The 24,571-nt window shown below is 36.7% G+C and overlaps 1 protein-coding gene and 2 non-coding genes across 3 annotated transcripts; 1 reads left to right on the top strand and 2 right to left on the bottom strand.

The window, feature by feature from the left end:
* Window positions 1–2,329: 2,329 nt before the first annotated feature.
* On the bottom strand, window positions 2,330–22,733 carry LOC121420758 (Golgi-associated plant pathogenesis-related protein 1-like). Its single transcript, XM_041615402.1, has 4 exons — window positions 22,365–22,733; window positions 9,054–9,275; window positions 3,627–3,704; window positions 2,330–2,575 (listed from the first exon to the last, which is right to left on the bottom strand). The coding sequence occupies exons 1-4, from the start codon at window positions 22,399–22,401 to the stop codon at window positions 2,415–2,417; spliced, it is 498 nt and encodes a 165-aa protein (XP_041471336.1). The 5' UTR covers window positions 22,402–22,733; the 3' UTR covers window positions 2,330–2,414.
* On the bottom strand, window positions 5,575–5,662 carry TRNAS-AGA. Its single transcript has one exon. It is a non-coding gene; the product is annotated as a tRNA-Ser (tRNA).
* Window positions 8,348–8,429, top strand: TRNAS-AGA. The gene has a single exon. It is a non-coding gene; the product is annotated as a tRNA-Ser (tRNA).
* Window positions 22,734–24,571: the final 1,838 nt, after the last annotated feature.

Genomic DNA, 24,571 nt, shown 5'->3' with positions numbered 1-24,571 from the left:
ATTAGTAAATACTGGGATCTGAATTGTAAAGACACTTGAAAATTTGCATAGAACTCATTTATTCATGAATATTGATAATACATCTATATATAAGCTTACTATTTTAGTACTTTGCGCTATATAGTATATTATGTTATTGATTTTTGAAAATAAATGATCACCAAAAGAAATTTATAATAAAAACACACGATATGTAAGAAAGGTTATTGGGTCAGATAACAACGGAAGTGCTTCGCCTATACCCTTCGATCTGCCACGGGGGTGGGGGTCTAACAAGACAGGTTGCATTAATCAAAACGTTTAAAGAAACAACAAATGTACTTTACAAGTAATCACTCACATTGAATACATTTTTATAACTATTTGGCAATTAGAGTTTTCAAAAATAGTTATCCCGGGGCTGCAAATAAAAGTATACAGACATAATGTTGAAAAGCCTAATGCATGACGTCTTATAAATATGTGTATATACCTAAGAGGGGAGAGGTCACGAGCCCAATTAGGATTCACGAAGCCAATTGTTATATACGTTTATCCACTGGAGGATCCAGGAGGGGGGGGGGGGCACAGCCGGCCCGTGCCCCCCTTTTGAGAAGCAAAGGTAAAAATTGTAATGTAAAAATGCCTTTGAAATATAGAAGTGTGCCCCTCTTTTTGAAAGTGAAGACCATTTTTTCTGCTAAATTTTTTTCTGGGACGAAATCTGCTAAATTTTTGGTAAACCCCCTTTTTTTTGCTTGTCAAATTTTCCTCGGAAAAATGTGCCCCCACCTCTTTGAAAAATCCTAGATCCGCCCCTGCCTTTATCGAAATACAATATTAATTGAAACTTTAATTTTAACAGAAATATTTTCACTCTCGAAAACATTTAAGTCATTTCAACCCAAGAGAAGGCGTTTATGCACATGGGCATGATTTGAAAACGAAAACAAGGTTTTTAAGAGTAGGCTCAGCAGAACATAATTTTGATTTATGTACCACCTGGGCATGATTTTAAAACGAAAACAAGATTTATAAGAATAGGCTCAGCAGAACATAATTTTGATTGAGATAAACGTAATAGATAGCCTCGTAGAACATCGACCTAATTTTTGTAAGGTTCAAGCAATATTTACCCTGTTGCTCCATAATTATGTTTTACGCTTATTTTTCTCTCGCTGTTCTTTTTCCTTTTTCATGTTTTTAGTACGTTTTCAACGTTTTCTTGTAGTTTTCTTTCTACGATGTACAATCCTCCATATGAGTGGTTTAGTCGATGAAGTCAACGGCTTCCAATAAAATTGAAAATAAACAATGTTAACAAGGAAGCATTATGTTTCCTATAATAATAAAAAATAGGCACATATTCAGAAAGAGCGAAAACGAGTCAGACATAATTGACTAATAATCATTATAGTCGCCAAGAACAGGAGCATCAAGCTCCAGTCAAGCTATATTATTTTGAGATATTTAACAAATCAAAATATTGTATGTACAAACACTAAATACACTATACACACGAACCCAAGCGATAATTATTATTATCATTTACAAGTAAACAAGGGGGTCATTCAGGACTACGCTATTATTTTATAGTTATTAATGGGAGAGTTAACTCTGACGAAAAGTCTGTTGTAAAAATACCAGAAAAAAAGGTAATAAAACAATAATGAAAAATATTGGTGAAGGTTTGGGGGAAATCCATCAAAGATAAGGAACGTTACGATAATTTTAATGTTCCGATTTGTGACGTCATATACGAGTAGCTCCGTTTCCCCTCATCATGTGATATAAAATGCATGAATTAAAATCTGTAATGATTCATGATGACTAAAATTTTGTTTCTTTCAGGAGCGTGTGTGAAACGATTTGTCTGTTGATATCATGAATGTACAATAAATAGGCTTACCATTTTGATTTTTTTTTTAGAAAATGACATTTTATTGATATTTTAACAAACGATATCTGGGAAAGTTGCTTGCATTATGACGTCACAAATTAAAAAAAATCTAAATTCTAATAAGTTTTTGAATCTTTAAAGTATTCTCTTCAAACCTTCACCAATGTTTTAATTAGTTTTTTCTGCACTTTTCACGTCAGGGTGAACTTCCCATTAAGTGGAAGATATAGGTCACGGAAGGGTGTGTATCCCCAGTACTGGCTCCATACAGTCTTGAATAAATTTGGTAAATTATTATACGTTGGCATAAAAGCTTTAAAGTGCCATCAGCTTGACAAGATGACGAATTATAATATCTTGTCGATATATCGACACAACAACAATATTATAAAAAAAAAAAAAAAAAAAACAAAACGGTTCATCAGTCACAAAGGGGAAGAAAGGAAAGGAAGTGGAACTTGAAAAATATTCCATGTTCGTATGATGCAAGGTGGTAGTTTCCAGCAAACAAAAAATAAAACGCGTTTGCTGCCCTCTATCGTTTCTTTTGAAGCACGTTATCTTTGTAGTCTCCTTGAACATTGCCTGGCGGGTCATAGTTGAAGACTGAAAAGACTTGGTTTTTATTCTTAGGATTGACAGCGACTCCTATACCGAGACGTCGACTTTTCTTCCAAACGAGTTGAGTGAAATGACCTGCAATGAAAAGAAAAATTACCCAGCAATTAGAAACAAAGGGCAATGATATTCGAAAATGTCTACAGGCCCATTAGATTAGGAGTCAGTTTGTTGCAACTGAAGTACGTTTACTAATATTTATACATTTCAATTTCAATTCAATTCAATTCAGTTCTTTATTCCATTTCCATTCAAACATAATATAAAGTAATGTAAATCAGATACAATTTTACAGACGAGCATTCTTACTTCGTAAAAAGACATTATAAAATTGACATATTTCATTATAATACCATTTTTTTAATAATGGAAGTAGTGAAATGAATGAAAAACTGATGGTGATGATAGGCTAATTTCCCAAGTACAAAATTATATAAATCATCATAATTTCCCTTTAACAGAATTCTATAAATAAAGGATATCAAAGGTATAATGATGATATTCTTAAGCACACTAACAACCTCTTAAAAGTAACCACTCAGTTCAGCTTTTGCTGAACATTTATTGTGTCCGACTGTTTCCATTTCAAACATTTTGATAGACAGATACATTATAAAAACTTATAGTCGCGATCATCATAATCAGGTTGAGAATGGAGGAGACTGGTAAAAAAAGGAACTTGTAGGTTTTTTTTTTAAAGTGCACACCTAGTTACCAATAATGCATGCAGCATTTCCATTCATTTGAAAGCAGGATAAAAGACCATAAAAAACCAATGCCGATTAAATACCTTGCTCACGGGCATAGGTGCCGCGGCCGGGAATCGAACCACAGACATTCCATGTATAGCCAGGCGCCTTAAACTACACGACTACGGCACCATAACCTTCACGGCCACGGCACCGCCAATCTTTTAGTAAACCGTCGATAGTTGAGACCAAACATAAATCAACCGAAATTCTGGAATAGTTTCTAAGCCTCGTAGGTCCATGCTATTAGCAATACATTGATTGAAGGAGCTATTGAGGGGAGATAGAAAGACACGGAAACAAAAATACACGAGGGGACAGAAGGGGAGGGGCAGAGGGGAGGGGCAGATGGGAGGGGGTGGGGTATAATATATACGAACCTGTTCCCGATGAGAAACCAGCGTTACCAAAGTTATATCGTTGAATCTCGTCATAGAATGCTTTGCTTGCCTTTTCACCTGCAAATAAATTCAATAGAAAAATCATAAAATCACAATAAGTCTAAAAATAGTTCCACTTCAATGAAATCCATTCTTCGCTTGATGCGCCAGCTAGATCTATACAAGAAATTTTAAGAATTGCTTTCTTTCTTGTGTTGTCCAGATATGCCTGAGGTGCCCAAATATTAAAACAGATATAATAATAGTTTTAAAAAAATCTTAATCTGTTGAATATAATGTATGAAATAAATTACGGTAATTTTACAAATTTTTTTCCACCCCAAGAGATGTTAATACAAAATATTTTTATTGTGGCTTTAAGTTGACTTCTGAGAAATATTGATGTTTGCCAACTTCGCCTAAAACCTAAAAATCATATTTCGACTTCTTTGACCCAGTTCGTTGTAATTGGATGTCTATTAATGATAAAAAAAAAAATGCCTTGATTTCTAAGAAACATCTGGGTTGGGCACAGCAATAAACTATATGAAGTTTGTCAGAGTCATTGAATAGAAATTGATTTTATTGCACTATTTGGTCTATCAACGAAAAACTATATGATGATAGATTGATTTCTGGACATATTGACTACCATTAATAGTACCATAAATGCATTTCGTTGCTCTGGTAGTTTAGCGGCGTTTCAATGTTCATGCATTGATCAAGAAATGTATAAGGGGAAAGTGGGAAAAAGGGAATATTCCATTTTGATTTGATTTGTTTTAATACTCAGAAAATGATTTTTACCAATAATGTATTACAGGGGGGCACAGAATTGTTTTGAAAGAGTGGGTTCATTGGCTAACAATGCAAAAGAAAACACAAACAGATGGGGTTTTTTTACCTTTTTTTCATTTCAAATAAAAATTTATTTTTTCTCAATGTTCCACAGAAAAATCATTTTACCACACACCTCAGGAACCCCCTCCCTCCCACGTGGCTATTGTGTTATGCATTTCTTTTTTACCAATATCGCGATGACTTCGGATTATCCTGATTATTGAAAATTTTATACATTCCTTTACTTACAGTTGAGGCCGAAAGTTTACATACACCCATGGAATTCAGTGAAATTTGTTCACTTGCCAAACATAGTCAAATTTACTGTATCTTCAGAAATATAATTACTACAATGAAGAATTTGGTATCAAATGAAAGAGCATAGTGAGCTCTCCCACATGATTGGAATACTGTTGAGATCAAAGAATATTTCAGGTGGAATTTTCTTTGAAGAATAAAAGTAATATTATTGTATTCTATTGTTAGTGTTCATATTTTCAAACATTGTTTCATAAAAATATATAAATGTCAAATCTATGATTTATATTACAATTTCTATCATGATATGTCACCACTGAACAAAAATGTGTATTCTGAAATGTTTGTTTTGAGCAGTAACTAGCACAAATATGAAATGTTTTTGTCAAGTTTTTATTCTTAATTCATCTAAAATATGAAGATTTTTGGGGAAAAATTTCACCTAAATATTTTTCAGCTCCTGGTGACAAAGTGATGTGATGAAGGGGGATGACATACTCATTAATTTGATATCAAATTTGTCATGATAGCACAAATATTTTATAAGTTACAGTAAATTCTATGACGTTTGACAAATGTCAGCTTTTCTTTGAATTTCCTGGGTGTATGTAAACTTCTGGCCTCAACTGTATCTATTTATCTATTTTGCTTTGTTTTATTAATTCTATACCGCGGGTTTGGCCTGTTTACAAAGATGTCCTGCATGCAGTTGAAAGAGGGAGAAACGTTATCTCGAAACGACTAAAACATATACGTGCACATTCATGTCACATTTCAGAAATATTTTAGCAGTTGGATATATAAAACCATATCAGCCACAATAAAATCGACAACAAAATGAAAAAAATGTCGTAGTCGGCAGGATTCGAACCTGCGCGGGGAGACCCCAATAGATTTCTAGTCTATCGCCTTAACCGCTCGGCCAGGGCCACGACTACCATACTTGCTCATATTGGGAACGGTAGAGGCAGATTCATTTGATTTTTAATAGCATTATTATTTATTAACTTGATAATGACTTCTGACTTTGAGTAATGAATGTGGTGTCGGAAATGGTGTATATAGAGGGTGAGGGATGGGGACACTGCCAACAAATGTTGTATGATGAAGAAACAAGAGGAAATGGAAGGCAAGAGGGTGTGATTTTCTAATATTTAATCAATTAACCTATTATTTACCAATTCATTTATTTATTCATTTATAGATATGTTAATTTACTTTTTTTTTACTTTTTTTTTTACAAATGAATTATTTAATCAATTTATATATCTTTAGATATGTTAATTGATTTATTGTAGATAAATATATTCATTTATTTATTCATTCATTTTTTTTATAATTCAATTGATGTGTATGCTTTGGGGCTTATTACGCTATTGGGGGTTGGTGAATGTACTATCGGTACTAGTACTAGTGACGATGATGATGATGGTGATGATGGTGATGGTGATGAGGATGATGATAATGGTGATGATGATGATGGTGATGATGATGGTGTTGATGGATGGATGGATGATGATTGAGTGATGATGATGATAATGATGATGATGATGATGACGATGATGATGATGACAGATGACGATGACAAAAACAATGTAAGAAGAGATGTAAGGCCGGGGGGGGGGCTCAAAGACAGATTATTAATATAAATTATCAATTGCGCTTAATCATTAACCAGAACATATTGAGTGCAATATTTGCATTTAATTTGTATTCACTCGTGCATGACTTCAAGGATCCATATGGTCACATTAAGGTTTATCAGGATAACCTGATAAACCTTAAGGTTTATCAGGATAAACTGATAAACCATCAATGAAAACATATTGGAATCATGGAATATTCGAAGACGAACTTATGCATGCTGTTATGCTGTCTGCACGAATTAAACACCTAAACTATATAGAGGTCAAATGCAACTTTGGCCTACAGGCTACTCGCCTAAGTATAAGCATAGAGCTATAAGTACTCATCACGCTATATCAAAAGGAATATACAACTCAACTAACACTCATTATTACGTCATAATTAGATTATGGTCTCTACATGGTTTATCTATCAATAGGTGTTATGATATTTCCCACTTATATCGTATGGAAGTTGACATCTGTCTATGTAATAGGTCACAGTGTGTAACTGACTCCAGTCCGACCAGTATATATGATTACGTTATTTCTAGTGGCATGCCATCGGTTGAATTGGAGTTTATTTCGTTGATGTGACTGAGGCTAGTAATAGGGTATTATGATTAGGCCTATACCTTATTGGATCGGGGGCAGCTCCGATGGGGAGGGGGGGGGGCAGAGAGTCGCCACTATGACTTTCAAGGGAAAAGCAGAATAATACTAGTCGTAAACAGAGAATAGTATTTTGAAAACAATTTATTGTTTTCCTTCAATACCACCCCCAAAAGAAAAGAAAATGAATAGAAATAAAAATAAATAAATAAGTAAATGAAAAAAAATAACATAAAGTAAATTAGACATAACAAGAAATCAAGCTACCTCGCCCGAGCTTCCCAGTCCCAACGGGTCATTCTTTTGAAGAAATATAGTACAGATTTCTACGAATGTAAAATGGAGATTCAGTAGGCCATATGACGGGCTAATAATCAAATCACATTTTTTTCTTATAAGGTTATTATAATCCTCATGCCCATAAGCACAAGCAGGACAAGTAGGCCTATAATAATATTTTTACTACTACTACTACTACTACTACTACTACTACTACTACTACTACTACTACTACTACTATACTACTACTACTACTACTACTACTACTACTACTACTACTACTACTACTACTACTACTACTACTACTACTATATTACTACTACTTCTACTACTACTACTACTACTACTACTACTACTACTACTACTACTACTACTATACTACTACTTCTACTACTACTACTACTACTACTACTACTACTACTACTACTACTACTACTTCTACTACTACTACTACTACTACTACTACTTCTACTACTACTACTACTACTATACTACTACTACTACTACTACTACTACTTCTACTACTACTACTACTACTACTTCTACTACTACTACTACTACTACTACTTCTACTTCTACTACCACTACGATGCTACTCTAAAACTACACTATACTACTATATTGCTGCTGCTGCATGCTGCTACTGTAATATAAGTATAAGTAGTATTGTCCATAATTGGAAATTCATCTTGTTTACATGCCGTGCAAAATTGTATAAATTTAACATGAACAATGGAATCTACATTTGGAACATGACAATAAACATAATACATGTATATCTTACATAATAATTCATAACAGAGTATTTAAATAACATGAAAGGCAATTTATGAGTTCACTGAAATTTGCAATTTGGAAAAAAAAAACTACTATACTACTACTCTTACTTCTACTATTTTTTAATAAAACTAAAGTAATGAGCAACATTTGTGATAATGATGTCAATCCCCCCCCCAAAAAAAAAAGAGACTAAAATTTGGTGTGAGTTAAAATGAAATAAAGCCACAAAATAATCCTTTGAGAAAGCTTAGGTAGGCCTACATCATAGAACAACGTATAGGGAATTACTCCCGTCACTATCTTTCCGACGTGATAACACTTCACCAAGTAGTCGTGGCCGAGCGGTTAAGGCGATAGACTAGAAATCTATTGGGGTCTCCCCGCGCAGGTTCGAATCCTGCCGACTACGAATTTTTTTTTTTGGCCTGACCAATAATTTTGAATGGTCATTTGTTGTTCATGGAAGAAAATTGCGAGGCTGGTTATCCCATCGTAAAATGGGTCAATTGAATTCTCGAGGTCGAGTGTGGTCCAGTGGTTAGAGCATTGGACTCATAATCGCAAGGTTGTGAGTTCGAATCCCAACACTTCCATTGTCTCCAAGAGTGATATCTGTCGTCTATTACGTCAGCCACTATGACTGATTGACCTAGACGTAAAATGTTTCCAAGGTAATTGGTTATATACCAGCTTGGTGTTTACCAGCAAAAAAAAATGCTGTCCTGCCGAGTTCCTATGGGATTTACCACAAACAGAAACAGAACAGAGTGCCCTTTTATATTTTGTTTATACAAGCCTGAGGATGATATTGGTAGAAATATTATGCGCTCAGATATTCAACCGTCGCGAAATGGTTTTGAAAGTTGGGGAGGAGGCGGATGTGGGGAGCTGGTCAACCAGGTTTACAATAAAAATCATAATTAAGATGGTAATCTTGACGGTTTTATATATTCACATTTACTGTATAAAAGGTGTGTGTTGGAGGGATTAAGGGGGGGGGGGGTTCGGCAGCCCCCGGTATTATATAACCTACCTGTTATGCTTTCAATTCCAGTTGAGTCGTAAGCGTAATGAATGTTCTCTCCGTACTTGTGCTCAGTTCTGTGTGATAATTGAGCCTTCTTTGCGCATTTATCCGCCCAGTCCTGCGCGTACTTGTTCATTCTACCGTCCAGTTTGAGTGCAGGAGCGCCGTGCTGCGCACGATACTTATTGTGGGCCTTCAGCGCATCTCTCCTGAACTTTGACCTGTACCCTGTTAAAAAAAAACAGGCAATAAAATTGATATCAGAAATTATATGAAACCTTGACAGCAACACAGTTTAGAAGCCTATACATTTATTGTTAAAATAAACAACTTAAGTTTTCTCCTCGCAGGCAATTTGAGTGAACGAAAAATAAAGTAAGGATGCTTTACGAAGCAAGTGCCATCGACTTGACGAGATGGATACATACATATCTTACCACGCCGACTAATAGTCTAATAATGTCGCCATGCAGAGATAAGTTATCTTGCCGAGTCGACTTAAAAAAATGCATGTTAACATGGCAAGATAGTTTATCTTGCCAAGTCGACTTTTAAAAATTGATATGACGACATATAGCTTTCTTAGAAGTCGACTTGGCAAAATAAATTAACTTAGGCCCCTGCATTAGTTACTTATAACAGTTTAATCAACCATGCTTTATTTATTGAGAATAAATATAAAAAATTAAACTTTGTTGTTATCAACTTCGTCTTCACGGACATTTCAACTCATTGCAGTGACTCTAATCATCCATTGCATTTCAACATCAATTTCATCATCGCCAGCATTGTGGACTTTAACATATAAGAACTTTTTGCTAGCCAATTCGGATTATCATATTTTGGGATTATCCAGAACTGACTCTTAAAATAATTCTTTTTTTTACTTTGTACTCTATTTTTCATGTAAATAAAAAAGAGGAAAATAATCTATCAAAATTATTTTTTGTTATTTGTTGGATATTTGTTTCGTATCGTAACAACGTGCATCATAAATCATAAAAATATGGACTTGCTCTGAGAGCTTTCTTTATTAGAGTATACAGACTTCATTGACCATCCGTGGCGGGCATTATGCGTGAGATAATGATCGAGCAAATAACGAATAGTGATATTACCATGATTATCTTCACGAAGATCAATACGAGCGTCTTTTTATATGAAGGCTTTCCGAGAAGCTATCCGACAGTTTTGTATAAAAAGAGATTGGGAAAATCGCAGTTTTTATGATTATTCAACCAATATATTGTCATCTTAAAATAGAATCTGAACTTGATTGCAAAGTAAATAAATGATAATGATGATATTTGTACGAAATGTGAAATAATGGAGGGCATGCAGAAATAAAGGGAGAGGTAGGGAGGAAAGGAGGAGGAGATGAGCAAGGGAGTTTCGGACATTTTTGTAACCCTTGTCGCATCCCATTTCTTATAATAACACTGATGAAACCCATTTCCCATCATACGCCTAACTATCTTCCATTTATCATATGCTTTTTTTTAGTACATGTATAGGCCTATTAATAGGTACAGTGTTAACAAATAGAAGAGGAAAATAATGACATTATTTCATCGGAACATATAAAACAAAAAATATACACTGTAAAAAAAATCTGTTTTAGGCAAATCGTTTAAGACCGTCACTCTAAAGAGCATGGTTTAAACTTTTAAACAATTGTTAAAACTTAAAAAAAAATCTTTAAAGTTTTTTTTTTCATAGACAACTTGTTTCAATGTAACCTAACTTGTTTAAAGGTTCAAATAAATTTTTGCTAAAAAAAGTTTAATGTAAGTTTAAACAGTCTGTTTAAATTATTTTAATTAATGAGTAATGGGCTTAAACAAAGTGCTTAAATTTCAAATAGCGTTTTTTTTCCAAGTTGACAAGCGATTACACTACAATGTTTCCTTTTATCTTACACAGTACAAAGGGGGTGGGCGCCCAGTGATTCTGAGATTTAAATATTCCGAGCTTTAGTTTCTGATTTTGAGCTTTAAGATTGAAATAACAGGACGCGTGGTTGCGTGGTGATTATCAAAACGGAACAGTATGTTCTGCTCACGACGGTGATTAAAATGATGTTTACTTTGTAATGATCAGACTTCTTCGGGTGATCATATGCCTCATTAAAACATAAAATGAAGGTAAAACAATGTGAAGGTTAAGGGTGAGAGAGAGAGGGGGGGGGGGGGGTTGTTGAGTGGTAAGGCGTGGGAGGAGATAGACCCGGGAGATAGACTTGATTTTGATAGAGATATAAGATGAGGTAGAAAGGGAAATCCAATAATGTTCAATAAAACTTGAGGCTACAAAGTAAAGATACGGGTTGGGTAGAATGTACAAAGAAGAACATAATTATGGAGGGGATAGAGAGAGAGAGAGAGAGAAACCGACAAAGGAAAGAGGGGGGGGGGCAGGGGAGGCGTGGTCATTTGATGAATGAAAATGAATGGGGGGGCGACGCGAGCGAGCAAAACGAAATAGTAAGTGAAAATTCTCTTTTTGACAGAAAAAAAAACATTTCAAGTATTAAACCAGATAATAAAGGAAGGAATTGAGGAGGGGTTAAAATCAATCTTAACCAAATTATTGGTCAACAGTTTGCAAGATCTGATGCTGATGAAGATCTGGTGAAAAGGGTGGTATGATGGCTGGGGTGTCATGAATGCCCCCCCCCCCTCCCTAGACAGTGTTTGAACATAACATGATGTATAGTAAAAGATATCGCGTGTCAAACCACCAACCACTGTGATGAGAATGGCATCATTACGACATGTTATCACGAAGCATGTCAATCAATGCTTTCTTTTTATTCACACCATAGCATGTGGAAGGCATGATCTAGTTTCATCTCTTCTGAACGTGTCGGGTTAACGGTGAAGGATATGTGTCTGAGTATGTTCTTTCAAATCATGGAAATATTCCTGCATAATATGTATGACAACCACTAGCTTACAGACGGGGTCTCATATATGTATCTCAAAATGCGATGTCAATCACTCGCTTCGCTCCCTCGCGTTAATTTAGAAATATCTCTCTGCAAGCTATGTTGTAGGCCTACTCCTCAATATTTTTTGACACCACAGCACTGATGACAACTACTGAACGTAATTGTTTAGTCCTACATTTTCATAAATCAATGGAGATCAAAGCTAGTTTGCTAGACCGATAAAACCCATGTGGGAAATATATTGTAATATTTTTGAATCGCTATCCTTGCAGGAATCTCCCAAATTTCGAAATAATATTGATAAATAAATCCATAATTTATTGCTCGAAATATACATATATGAAATGAAATACTCCGAAAATTTGCTTTACCCGGCAGCCGCTGTGCAGCGCCAGATCGACGAGGCTCTATCCCTTTAAGCGCTGAACGCCAAACAGGGTAGCAGTAACTCCTTTTAACGTCTTTTTGTCTGACGCGGCCGGGGTTCGAACCCCCGACCTCCCGGTTGTGAGACGGACGATCTACCAACTGAGCCAAGACACCGGTGTTAATGAGTGAATGATGAGTAAATGAATGAAAATGACATTATAAATAAAATTATGTAAAACACAAAAAGTCAAATTTCTCGCTAGCTCGATATTTTCTTCCTTTTTGGTGGGGAGGGGCAACGCCATAATTCTGCCCCCTCAATTTTTTTGCCCATTCTACAGCTGAAATGTAAATCTAATTGAGAGTAGCTCTTATAAATATTGAAATACATCACCATTAACAGAAGGAAACCTACAGTTTAAATTTTCAAATTCAAAATGTTGTTGGAATCATTGCTCACGCTAAAAGTACTTTCTTCATACATAATACCTTTTATAGTCATTATAATCATCTCATCGATTAACATTTATGGTGAGCTTTAATACCAAGAAATAATTAAGACCCATATGCACATGTAACCAGGTCATTCCAACAACTAAACCTCTGTGTGTGGTGTCACTGTCATACATTGCTAATGAAAGTGACTGTAATGTCAGTTAAATAAATACTTGTGACATTAGGGCACAGATGCTATCCTGAAAAATAAATTGGTATCGGATTCCAAAGGATGAAAGGACTCCTGTCAAGACATGTAATGGGCTATAGTCGCACCAACGAAACCAATTCCTAGAAACCGACCAATGGTATACTATTGGTACTCACTTTAAAATGTCATCACTTTCTTATTTTAACATCCGAATTATTATGGTATTAAAGGTAAAGTACGCCCTAGCAAAATGTTGATTTGAATTAATAGAGAAAATCAAACTAGCATATAACGCTGAAGACGTCATCAAAACAGTGATATGCAAAACTCGGTAAAATGCAAATGAGACAGTCGATGATGTTCCTAACTATTTCCATTGTTTCGATTTTTTGAATTACGATATTTCATTTTTTACAGATTTGACAATAAGGATCAATTTGACTGAATCATATAGTATTAAACAATGCAAATTCCACATGTTCGTGGAGGAATTAATCGATTTTTAACTTGTCAATGAGGAGGAAAATAGAATATTTCATATAAAAAATACAAAAGAAAAGTGAGTGGCTGACATCATCAGTCTCCTCATTTGCATTCCTACCAGGATGTGTCTTAGTGTTTTGTTAAAAATAAGCGAAACTTTAAAATGCCATAACTTTCTTATGTTACATCCGATTTCGATGAAACGTTCAGTGTTATGCTTGTTGGATTTTTCTCCTTTTTATCCAAGTCAACCTTTTGTTGGGTTGGAATTGATTGGACTGAGTCATTTTACGTTTTTGTACATGGGTTTTGGAAAAAAGTGGTTGGCTGAAGCGCCCCCCCCCCCTCGCTTCCGCGGCCCCTGATATAACTGTACAATACAAGTCAATGACCGAAATTCATTGGTCTGACCACTATATCCTTGATCTAAAGCTGTAGGTCACTACAGCCCAATCACAATGGAATAGGCCATTGTGTTGGTTTGATTTTTTTTACTATTATCAAATATAAAAGTGACTGGGAAACAAAAACACATTTGAAAATTGCTAGAGGGTTTTTAGAGTTCTGACTGAAATGAAAGCTACGAACAAAAATAGTTTAGGATTAAGTCAGTTGGCATGGTGACGACCCCCCCCCCCCTCCCTCGGGTATATTGAGATCTAAGATAAATTATGTGAGGGGAAGTTCATTGCCGCGGTCGAGCTTATAATAACATAAAGATGGAAATATAGAAATCTCTTTTATGACCATAGTCCTGCATGATTTAGAATACCGTACAGCGCACGCTGGAGATAGGGGATGCCGGGGTGAATGAAAGATAGAGAGAAAGAGAGAGAGAGAGAGAGGGGGGGGGGGCAACGGGGAGGGGGGGTAATGGAGAAGTTGGATAAGCGAGGTAGAGACAGGTTATAAGGGAGATTCTGGTACCCGCATGGAACCGATTAAGATCTAAATATATGTTGCTATGTCGGAAATCTCAGGCAACCCTTAGGCCGTCAAGTCGAACCCCCGAGAAGAACGATACATTGTAGCAAGATTTTGCTTCAAATGATCGAAAGTAGAAAACGGTATAATATCATTATTTTCATGATTTTATGGGGGTGCTATGTCTCACGCAGAGGTGGATGCCGACATTCGTGGGCGGATCTTTACGACTTCCAGGTTATTTAGGATTTCCATCGTTTGATGTCGGCAATTGTTATCGGATTCGAAACAACAACAAACATATTTTCATATCAAAATTAAAAAAAGCTAATAACCACGGTAACACGAATTTATTGAGTCTTTGACATCCTAAAAACTGAAACCAATTTCCTGTCAATCACGGATGTATTGTTTATCATCCAATGTTATCATGTTGTCAGAAACAACATGATAGTCTTCATCCAATACCAGTTTAATCACTTTCAACATCTAGACTTAAAATGCATACTTGGGATATTTAATCAGTAAATGTAATTTGAACAAGGCTATTCTGTTATATGTATTCTATTCTTAGAAAAAAAAATCTTGTATTTTGTGCATGAGTTCCCTCTCCTTAGCGCCAAACACCTATGAGAAATGTTGCATCATTTTTTTTGCATCATCTTCAAAATATGTTCCCGCGAGCAGACAGTCAGAAGACTAGCGCATGTAGACAGAAATGTTCGCTGACCCCGGCTCAACAAGGGAGGGTATCTCCTTACGACATAGGATCAGCATGGTATGTATTGGACGCGAATGAGCCCAGCTAAATACCAGAGATGCCTCGCCGGATCCCACAAGACTTAAAGACACGTATCAATCATTGATGACACATTCGAAATAATTATGAGTCATGATAAATAAACTGGTTGGAGGCAAATCTCGAAAGTGATTGTGGATTTGTGGTTACCCAAAGTTTGAGTTTGACGCATCACGTGACGCCAATAGGTGACACAGTCATCACTCACTGACGCATCGGATGCCACTACTGGTATACAGATGTGTGTGTGGGGGGGGGGGGGGGGGGCTAGGGGCAGCTGCACCCTCCAAAATTCCTCGACCGATGAGAAAAAAAGAAAAGGAGGAAACGAAGGAAATGAAATGAAAGGGGAAAGGTTAGTTATAAACCTTTTTCAGAATAATTATGTTAAAATCCGTCACAAAATCAGAATTTCATTTGAAAAAAGTCACTTATTTATTGCTCGCTTCGCTCGTGACTTTTTTAAATATTTACCGGAAAGCTAAAACGAACCTTAACACTTTATACCTTTTTAAGCAACATGGTAATGATAAAATCCGTTACCAAATCAGATTTTCATTCGAAAAAGGTCAAGTATTGCTTGCTTGCTTAATTTTCTCACGACTATTTGAAATATTTCCCCGAAAGCTAAAAAGACCCTGAACATTTTCTTCCTTTTTTAAGCAACTCGACACGTCATGAAATACAAAAACCATAGGAAATCGAAAATACTGTCATTTCATTTTTCCAACTCTATAATTTCCATGCACGGTTGGTTACCATGCTTATTTTAATCACGCGACCGTACTGAATTTTCAATATTTTAAAATCTTTTCAATCTCTCAGTCTAATTTTTTCATTTTGAAATCTCGTCTAATGTACATTAACCTTGATATACTCAAATGAAGCGTTTTAACATGTTTAAGAAACATAGAGTGTTATTTCATCTAAAGAAAAATTTGCAGGGCATGTTAATCTGTTCATGAATCTTCTCTCACACTTTCACAGGAACTTGAAAAGTGACCGGCTGGAAATTTTTACGAGGGGGGGGTCATCCCCAGGCCAATTATCATTCCAAAGCACGAATGTCATGTTTAGAGACGATTGATTTGTACATTCATGAATGGAAAAACAGCTGGTATTCCTTCGCGTTAACACATCCGTGCATCTCAAAGAGTTTAGCCTTCAAACATTTTGAATGGAGCAGGGGAATGCGGGCGGGGGGGGGGCTTCCAACATCCGGATCATTCATTATTTTCAAGCACATGTAGTTAAGAGAGGCAGAGAGGAAGGAATGATACATTCAGGAAGAGCACAACAGCTGCTGCTTCTTTTTTAATCGAATGTGATACGGCCTGCACAAAGTATTAGGGGGACATCGACGTTTCTTTTTAGTGAGGGAGCGAGGCGAGCCACTAGTATTTGATCAGTGGAGTTCACGGCTTGGATGGAAGTTTTGTACATATACATTTTCCACACACACACAAAACAGAGAAATGTGGTGTTTGTTCAAGTGGGTGATTATTTTCGGGGAGGGGAGGGGGCGCCCCTAGTATCCCTTTGTCCGTAGCCTTGAGGTAGCATACGATTTCAAGAATAATGCTGTCGTGTAGGGACTTTTTCTATCCCAGTCCAAGTCGAAGTTCACAGTGACTCGAATTCAATTAGAAGGTCTATACGACTAACAGAACCAACCTCTAAAAGTCTAATATAGAGCATTAAAAAAAACATTCAGAATTCTAATGAAATGGGCTGCATTTTTAGATTAAACTCATAAAATTAAGTTTGAAAATTAGATACCAACCGCGTAATCGCATGCAGACACCCCCCCCCCCCCCGTAGCATCATCTCAAGGAACTCAAAGGCGATCGAGGGAGCGAAGCTACCGAACTTGTCATCATGGGGGCGCTTTTGAAAGTGAAATAAATTAGGATTTCGGGCACACTTTTTGTGAATTTTGTGACAATTTAAAGAAAACAAAATGTAAGTTTTCATTTTTTTTTTTTTTGGGGGGGGGGGTAACTCATGTGTGATGTGTAGATATTGAAGTAGCATCAAAAGGTAATGAAAGACGGTGTTTTTTATATGTCATCTATCAATAATGAAAAAAAATAATACAGATCAAGCTTTTTATCAGATATAATTCAAGTGTGAAGCCCTATATTAAATTTTCATTCACATGTTTTAGTTTAATGCACAGTGCACAGAAAAGAATACTCGATAAGTAAACATATTCAAAGTTGGCAAAGTATGGCCTTTATTTCCAAGGCAAAACCGTCATGATCGCAAATATTGAAAACAAATAAGCTTGATAATATTTATTTGCTTTGAGTATGTTGAGCAGCCATCGAGACTACCAATGGGAATGTATACTGTCAACCACTGTCAAACAACATCCAACCGCTAGTCGTATAAGGACCGCTATTCATATAAGATGTAGGCCCAGGAGTCGTGTTAAAAAGCGCACAATTCATGATGATAATTGTAAAATGAAGGTCGTCATTCATAATAGGGATAGAAAATAGGTTCGCTTTTCGATCAGGGGGTCGCTTTTCAGGACTGGTGATTAGACCATGGACCTAGGTCCATGATTAGACGAAGTGATGATTGGACCACATTGTGGAAAAACCGTGGTGTAGTGGTTCTGAATCTCGCCTTGTAAACAGAGGGTCGTGTGTTCATACCACCGTGGTCTAGCGTCCTTAGGCAAGGCGTTAATCCACACTTTGCCACTCTCGACCCAGGTGCTAAATGGGTACCTGGTAGGATGCGAAAGATATTGTATGTTTGATTTTGCCAGCGCCATAATGAGGCTGTGATGAATGCAAGGAATGCTCCCCAGGGCGTGGAAATTGTGCACTTTTCGTGCGGGATTGAAATGAATCCAATGACCGGGTTAATAATATGCTGTAACGCGCTTTGAGCCGTTCTGGGAAAAGCGCTTTATAAAAATTGGCTATTATTATTATCAAATGTTTATTGGACCAAAATATGGTTGTTAGATGAAATGTTAATGGACGGAATTGCATTAGACTAAATGAAGGTCAAGAAGGTAGACCATTATGGTGAGTGGACGAGTTGGCAGTGGACGAATTGGCAATTTACCAGGAAGGGTGGGGAGGAGAAAGGGAAAGAAAGATGACGGAAAACCGGTTGATTTTCGGAAGGAAAGGGGTCGGCAAAATGCTGACCTATTGTATGTCGACTCATGAAGCTTTTCAGGAATAGATCTCTGCGTGCTCCAATTCAAATCGCTATGAGGTGTAGTTTCTGCTTTCAACTGAAAATGATATTCTGGAACAAGTTCAAAGTTGCAATCTCATTATTAAGGAACATCTCGTATAACAAGAAAATATTATGTTATATTGGAAAGATAGGACTAGAAGGAAACGGATATGACCCAGCAATAATAGTGCAAGCTTGTAGGCCTATTTCTGTTTCTTTTTCGTGAAAATGGATTGTACACTCCCTATGCTCTGATGATTTATTTCACTTGGTATCACCTCCAAGAAAAAGGAGAAATTTAAAGAAAGGGAAAAGGTGAAATATAGTACCTCTTCCTGAAAAGTTGTTTGTATTTAAAAGATCTTCTTTTTTTTTTGCTCGCTCGCAACTTAAAAAATCCCCTATACACCTTGTCTGGCCCTCATAAGTCTGGTTCATACATGTATACGCATCTGTTGCCGAACATCCAACAATAACCCTACCATGATATCTTCCCCATACCATCCCGCCCCCTCCCCTTTTCAAGCAGATGAACAGCCCATTGTCACCCCCCCCCATTCCCTACTTTCGTCCCTTTAAAAATATATATAACTTGCTGCGCCCATTTACAAAAGGACCCTTGCTACGCCCCCTCTTCTCATTTATTTTTCTCAGCATGACTCGGCTGTTATTCACGGCAGGAAGTTTCCTACCAGCTGATCATATCAGTGATCATTAAAGGGGAAGTATACACTAACAACCCAACCTAAAAATTATTTGAATAAAAAGGAAAAAAAAGAAGCATAACGCTAAAAATTCCACCAAAATCGATTAGAAGAAACATTTTATTTGAATATAAAATAAAGGGATGATGCACAATGGAAATAATTCCAATAAAAAGGGCACAGGACCGGGGGCGGCGAGACCCCGGGCTAGACTGAGACAATAATCGGGACAACAGCCCGCCACCCACATTCATCATGACATTAAACAGACATTATGGTAATGATGATAGAGTCTTTTCCCCCTTTCACACGACTTTCAGGGCCCTTTTTCATATGAAATGAACACTTTAAATATTTATATACCTCTCATTAAAAATTCGCGAGCGAGCGAAAGTTTTGACCTTTTAAAATAAAAATCTAATTTTATGATCTATAGATTTTTACACAATATTTAGAAAATAGTATTTCACGCGTTCCTTTTGCTCTCCTGCTTCTATATTTTTATTTATCGGAATAATGTTTTTTTGGGTCCAGTGCCCCACCCCCTTAGTGACCACTGGGTTTCTATTTTCAGGGTAAAACAATGACACTTGATTTGTCTAGGCAGGAAAATGGTGAGACGAGTCTATCATCTCCCATGGAGAGTTATCAAAGAGTCGTGCAAAAAGCGGGGAGAAATTCACGTCACAAATTGCTTGAGAGATGGTCAAATGCAAACTGATTTATGCCCCATGCAAAATGTTACCTTTATTTGCTGTTTAATTTCCGAAATTTCTCATAAATAACCAAGAAGTGCACGCTGCATTTGGCGAATCTTTTTCCAAATGTAATTGAATGTGTACGAGTTTAGTAATTTTAAGCAACTCAAATATACACAAACATCTTGAAAAACTGCAGGAATGAACTTAAAAATCGTTGGTGCGAATAATTTAATCGGCCTATGACGTATAATTACCAAAAAACTCCACTATATAATATAAAGTGTGCTGCTATTTATTCTGGTTTGGGCCTGGTGATTTGGAGGGGGTGATTGGGCATGTTTTTAAGACAAGATAGCCCCCCCCCCCACCCACAACAGCCACCAACTATTTCAATATGCATGTCGTTTTGAAGAGATTCTTGTTTCATATAACCCGGCCAAGCTTATCATAAGCCCACTAAAATTATAAGGAATCGCCAAGTGTTTTTAATCAGTTAATGATATTAGCCCTGAATTGAATTACTGTTGACTTAGTGTAGGTCCTAACCACCATAATAAAAAACCAAATAGGTTTCTGAAGAGAACTGTCCATAAAGACAAATAGCAAAATGGGGCAAACAACAACAAAAAAAAACGCATTTTGAAGGAGCCAAAAGTATAGACTATGTTCACGCCATTTCTGTATTTTGTGATATAATTTTGAAATTTATTTTTTGGAGGAAAATACAATTAATGAAAATGGATTGCTGCATCATCGAGGAGATCTTATGATTTTTGTTTTAAACAGGCTCATAATTTTTGTAATGTTCATTCGCTAATTTGTGTCTGATTGATGTTACTTTGTATTATGTTTGAATGGAAATGAAATAAAGAATTTAATTCAAGAATGCTAGTTATGCTAAAACTTAGGTCCATATATTATCATGATTACAATATTTACCCAATTTCAAATGCATTAGTTGGGTAAATCACTGTTGTTTACCAACAATCATGATTGTAATAGACGTTTAGCGATGTCTGGGGCAAAGTGCAACCCTTGAGAGCAACATGATTTGTGGTTCCTAAGTCGTAAATACCAGTGGAATGAGTAATTCCAGATATGTCAGTAAGACGGAATCAGTGATGATAACATGCAGACTGCACACGAGACAAGAGGAAGATATAAGGGTCGACTGTGTCTGGGAGAAGGGCGGGGCAGGGGTGGGGAGATATGAAGAGAGAGAGAGAGAGAGAGTCAGAGACGGAAAAGGGGGTGGGGCTCAAGAGGAATGGAAGATGGAGAGAGGCTAGACAGGGGGAAGAGATGTTAAGAGGGGGGGGGGGTGCCTCCGGCAGGGTTGAAGAAAAGAGAGACAGAGAGGGAGAGATAGACAGTGGGGAGGGGACAAGGAGGGAGGAAGGGGAGGAGATCGAGGAGGGAGGGGGTAGAAAGAGAGATAGGGGCAGAAGGGAATGGGAGGGAGGTACAATATGACAGCCGATTGGATGTTTTTGCCTGTAATGAATGTGAACTTTGTCTTGGGAATTCTGAAAAAAAAGGTAGGCCTAACTATTACCACGAATTTCATCTAGCGAATTTACGTAGTAAATAATTACAAAGTGAAGCAAATCCATTGGTACATCAATGAATACGAATATATATATATTCTTTTTGCTGCGAAAAGGTGAAGTTGAATAGAAATAGGGGCCTAATCTACCGAATGAAATCGCATTGAGTAGAATCGACAAGTGAATGCGTGTCGGAATTCAAAGAAAAAAAAATCATGTCGTTGTCAAACACATGCTAATTACTTGTTATCTGTGAAACTGTGGTACATAATCCCCTAACATATTTATAGGCCTACATAAATAGCTAACAAGTTGAGATACGATGAACATTAAAAATCCAATAGTAAACGGAAGCATTCGTTTAACTACGATCACTGGGAACATAGTACATTTTTTTTTTATGGAGAGAGCTTACACTTAATTGACTTAATTTTTTTCTTCTGCACGAATTCATATCATTCATGCCATACAATTTTTCATATTTCGTAATAATAATATTAAATGGATTTGAATATATCGCTCCAAACAGATATGATAAAATAATACTGTGCAGAAACACTGTCTTCATTATAGTAGATTTCTTTAAAATATAACAAAACACAATTCACTGTAAAAGCTGTGGTGTTAAAACTGACACCAGTTGGTGTTTATAGAGGACCACACCCTGAGGTGTTAAAATTACACCCTAGAGATTGAACATAACACCAAAGAGTATAAATGTAACAACCAAAGGTGTTGTAATAACACCTATGGGTGCAAAACTAACACCACCAATTTAACACCAGTGTAAAACAACTGGTGTGGTCCTCGATCTATGTACACCGGTTAGCACCTTTTGCTGAGTTGTATTTTAGCAACCTTCAAGAAATTATTTCATGAGTATTAGAAAAAGAAGATGACACTGCAGGTATTTAACACAATATAACCACTAGATGACATTCATTACGATGGACAAAACTTGTTCAGAAAGCGATCGATATGAAGACTTACCCCCCATCCCTTGATCTCGACTCATACATCCTCCCATGATGTCCCCGGGTGTTCTCCGATGCTACACGACAAGAAGACCAAGGAGATATCACCCCTCAAACGACTTCAGGAACGGAACCAAGCAATTACTAATATTCCAAATCACCAACTTTGCAACGATGATGCAGTCGAAGGAAAGAAATATAGAGAAGTTCGGTCCCACAAGAATGATAAACCGGGAATACTTCCCTGATTAAAATAAACATACGGTCTCACGAAGATAAAAGAGACATAAGCCAATGTGAGATCGAAATGTACTCCTGTCTCCGCTCAGAGCTTTTCTTGCTCATCGATCGCTTGCCTGCTTCACGATCTGTTGAATTTGTAGCCCGCGCGTCAAATGATTCGATTATTTTCATCGATACAAGCTCTTCACGCAGAAGTTGGACAAAAACTGGGGATCTATTTTCAAGGTCTGTTCTGCTCCAGTTCTTAGACAGAGCTTTTAAAGGATAACAAAGGAGCTGGCTTCGGGGCATTCATTCATCTCTCACTCTCTCCAATACAAACAATCAATAATCTGAATCGCCATGATCAAATAAATTGAAATAATTGTTGGTTAATTTATTTCCTTTAATTCATAATGATTATGATTCAGGGACGGATTAATACGCAGCCACTTTGACAGAGCAGGGTGGAAATCATGACAGACTTATTCCGTCGATTGTTTCTTCATCAAACCCGGAAATAAATAACAACAAAAACTTTCAGGTTTACATGATATGCCTGTAAGAGTTTTTTTTAGCAACACTTCAAGCAAACCCTTTTAGGCCAAGTAAAATAAGAAAGTAGTTGATCGTCCTCGCGCGCATCACTTTTGGCCGCCGCATGAAAATTTTTGCTATTTACTATTTTCTAAAAAAAAAAAAAAAAAAAAAAAAAAAAAAAAAAAAAAAAAAAAAAAAAAAAATTGTGTTATTTCTCGTCCTCGCCATCTTCCCTTTTTAATTGCAGCATCAATTTTCTTGTTATTAACTATTTTTATGGCTGCTGAATAACGAAAAAAATCACAAGATTACTCTGGGATCTCTCTTGCAACTTCAAAAACAATTGCAAAGTCCGATATCGCCGTAATTGCAAAAAAGAAAAAAATTCTGATTTGTTTTTTTATTGGATTTTGAAGATACCATCATAAATTAGCGAGGAAATCAAGTTTGCTAACTCGGAAAAGATCGCGGATTTCTTCATTTTTAGTGCATTTTCGGGGACCCCGCTTACTGAATCTGAACTAATCCGTCGCATGCTCTTGAAATATGGCGCAGATAAATCAATTCTAATGACGTAATTTGTATTTCAGCTGGGTTTTTTGGTGAGTGATACAGAGATGCCAAGTTCAAAAAAAATTTATGCGTGAGATTTTCATGACTCGACGTCTCTGAGCGCGTGCGGCCAGTACTTACACTCGTACGTTGCGCGCTCATGAGATATGGGCTTCAAAACCATGCGATGCACGCACGCAATTCATCGTATCACGTACTAGCTGTGCGCTGACATGGCTGATTGCACTCTCGATTCGTCTCGCGTGCCGCGCCGGGCTAGATGCGAAGGCGGTCGGCCAGTCGTATAATCTGGTGAATAATGCTACTTTTTCTCTTTTTTTCTGTCGGGTCCCGATGCGTGAGAAAAATGGGTGCCATGCGTGAGATCGTGAGACGGACCCTGAATGCGTGAGTCTCACGCACAATGCGTGAGACTTGGTAGCTCTGGTGATAGCGCCTGTACTTAGATGTGTGTTACGGTGATTGTGTGCTTGTGACTCTGTTGGGAGAACTGCATGTGTGCTTGGATGATGTGATTGACTGTGCTGGCGTGACATGTGAATGTGTGAAATGCATTGAATTTTCTGGCGAGTTTTCTAATGTCAGGAGGCAATGCATCGAATATTCAATGAGGGATTTAATATTCAATATCAATTTTAAAAATGAATAAAAATTGAGCAGTAGTATTAAACATTATGTAAACGAACAAGCACCCGAAAACTGCGATGCGAAACCATACCCAGAGCTACAAATGAGATTGGCTCTGGAAAATTGAACAAGACTCCATGACAATAAAAAAGACCCCCCATGCATTTTTTTACCCTTACATAAATTAAAATGTTTAAATTATTCACTTGACATGAACATTCTGTTTGACAACAATACAGTACCAGTATACATCAGTAATAA

This window comes from Lytechinus variegatus, chromosome 8 (assembly GCF_018143015.1).
Source record: "Lytechinus variegatus isolate NC3 chromosome 8, Lvar_3.0, whole genome shotgun sequence".
Lineage (NCBI taxonomy): Eukaryota > Metazoa > Echinodermata > Echinoidea > Temnopleuroida > Toxopneustidae > Lytechinus > Lytechinus variegatus.
This window is presented reverse-complemented; position numbering and strand designations above follow the sequence as displayed.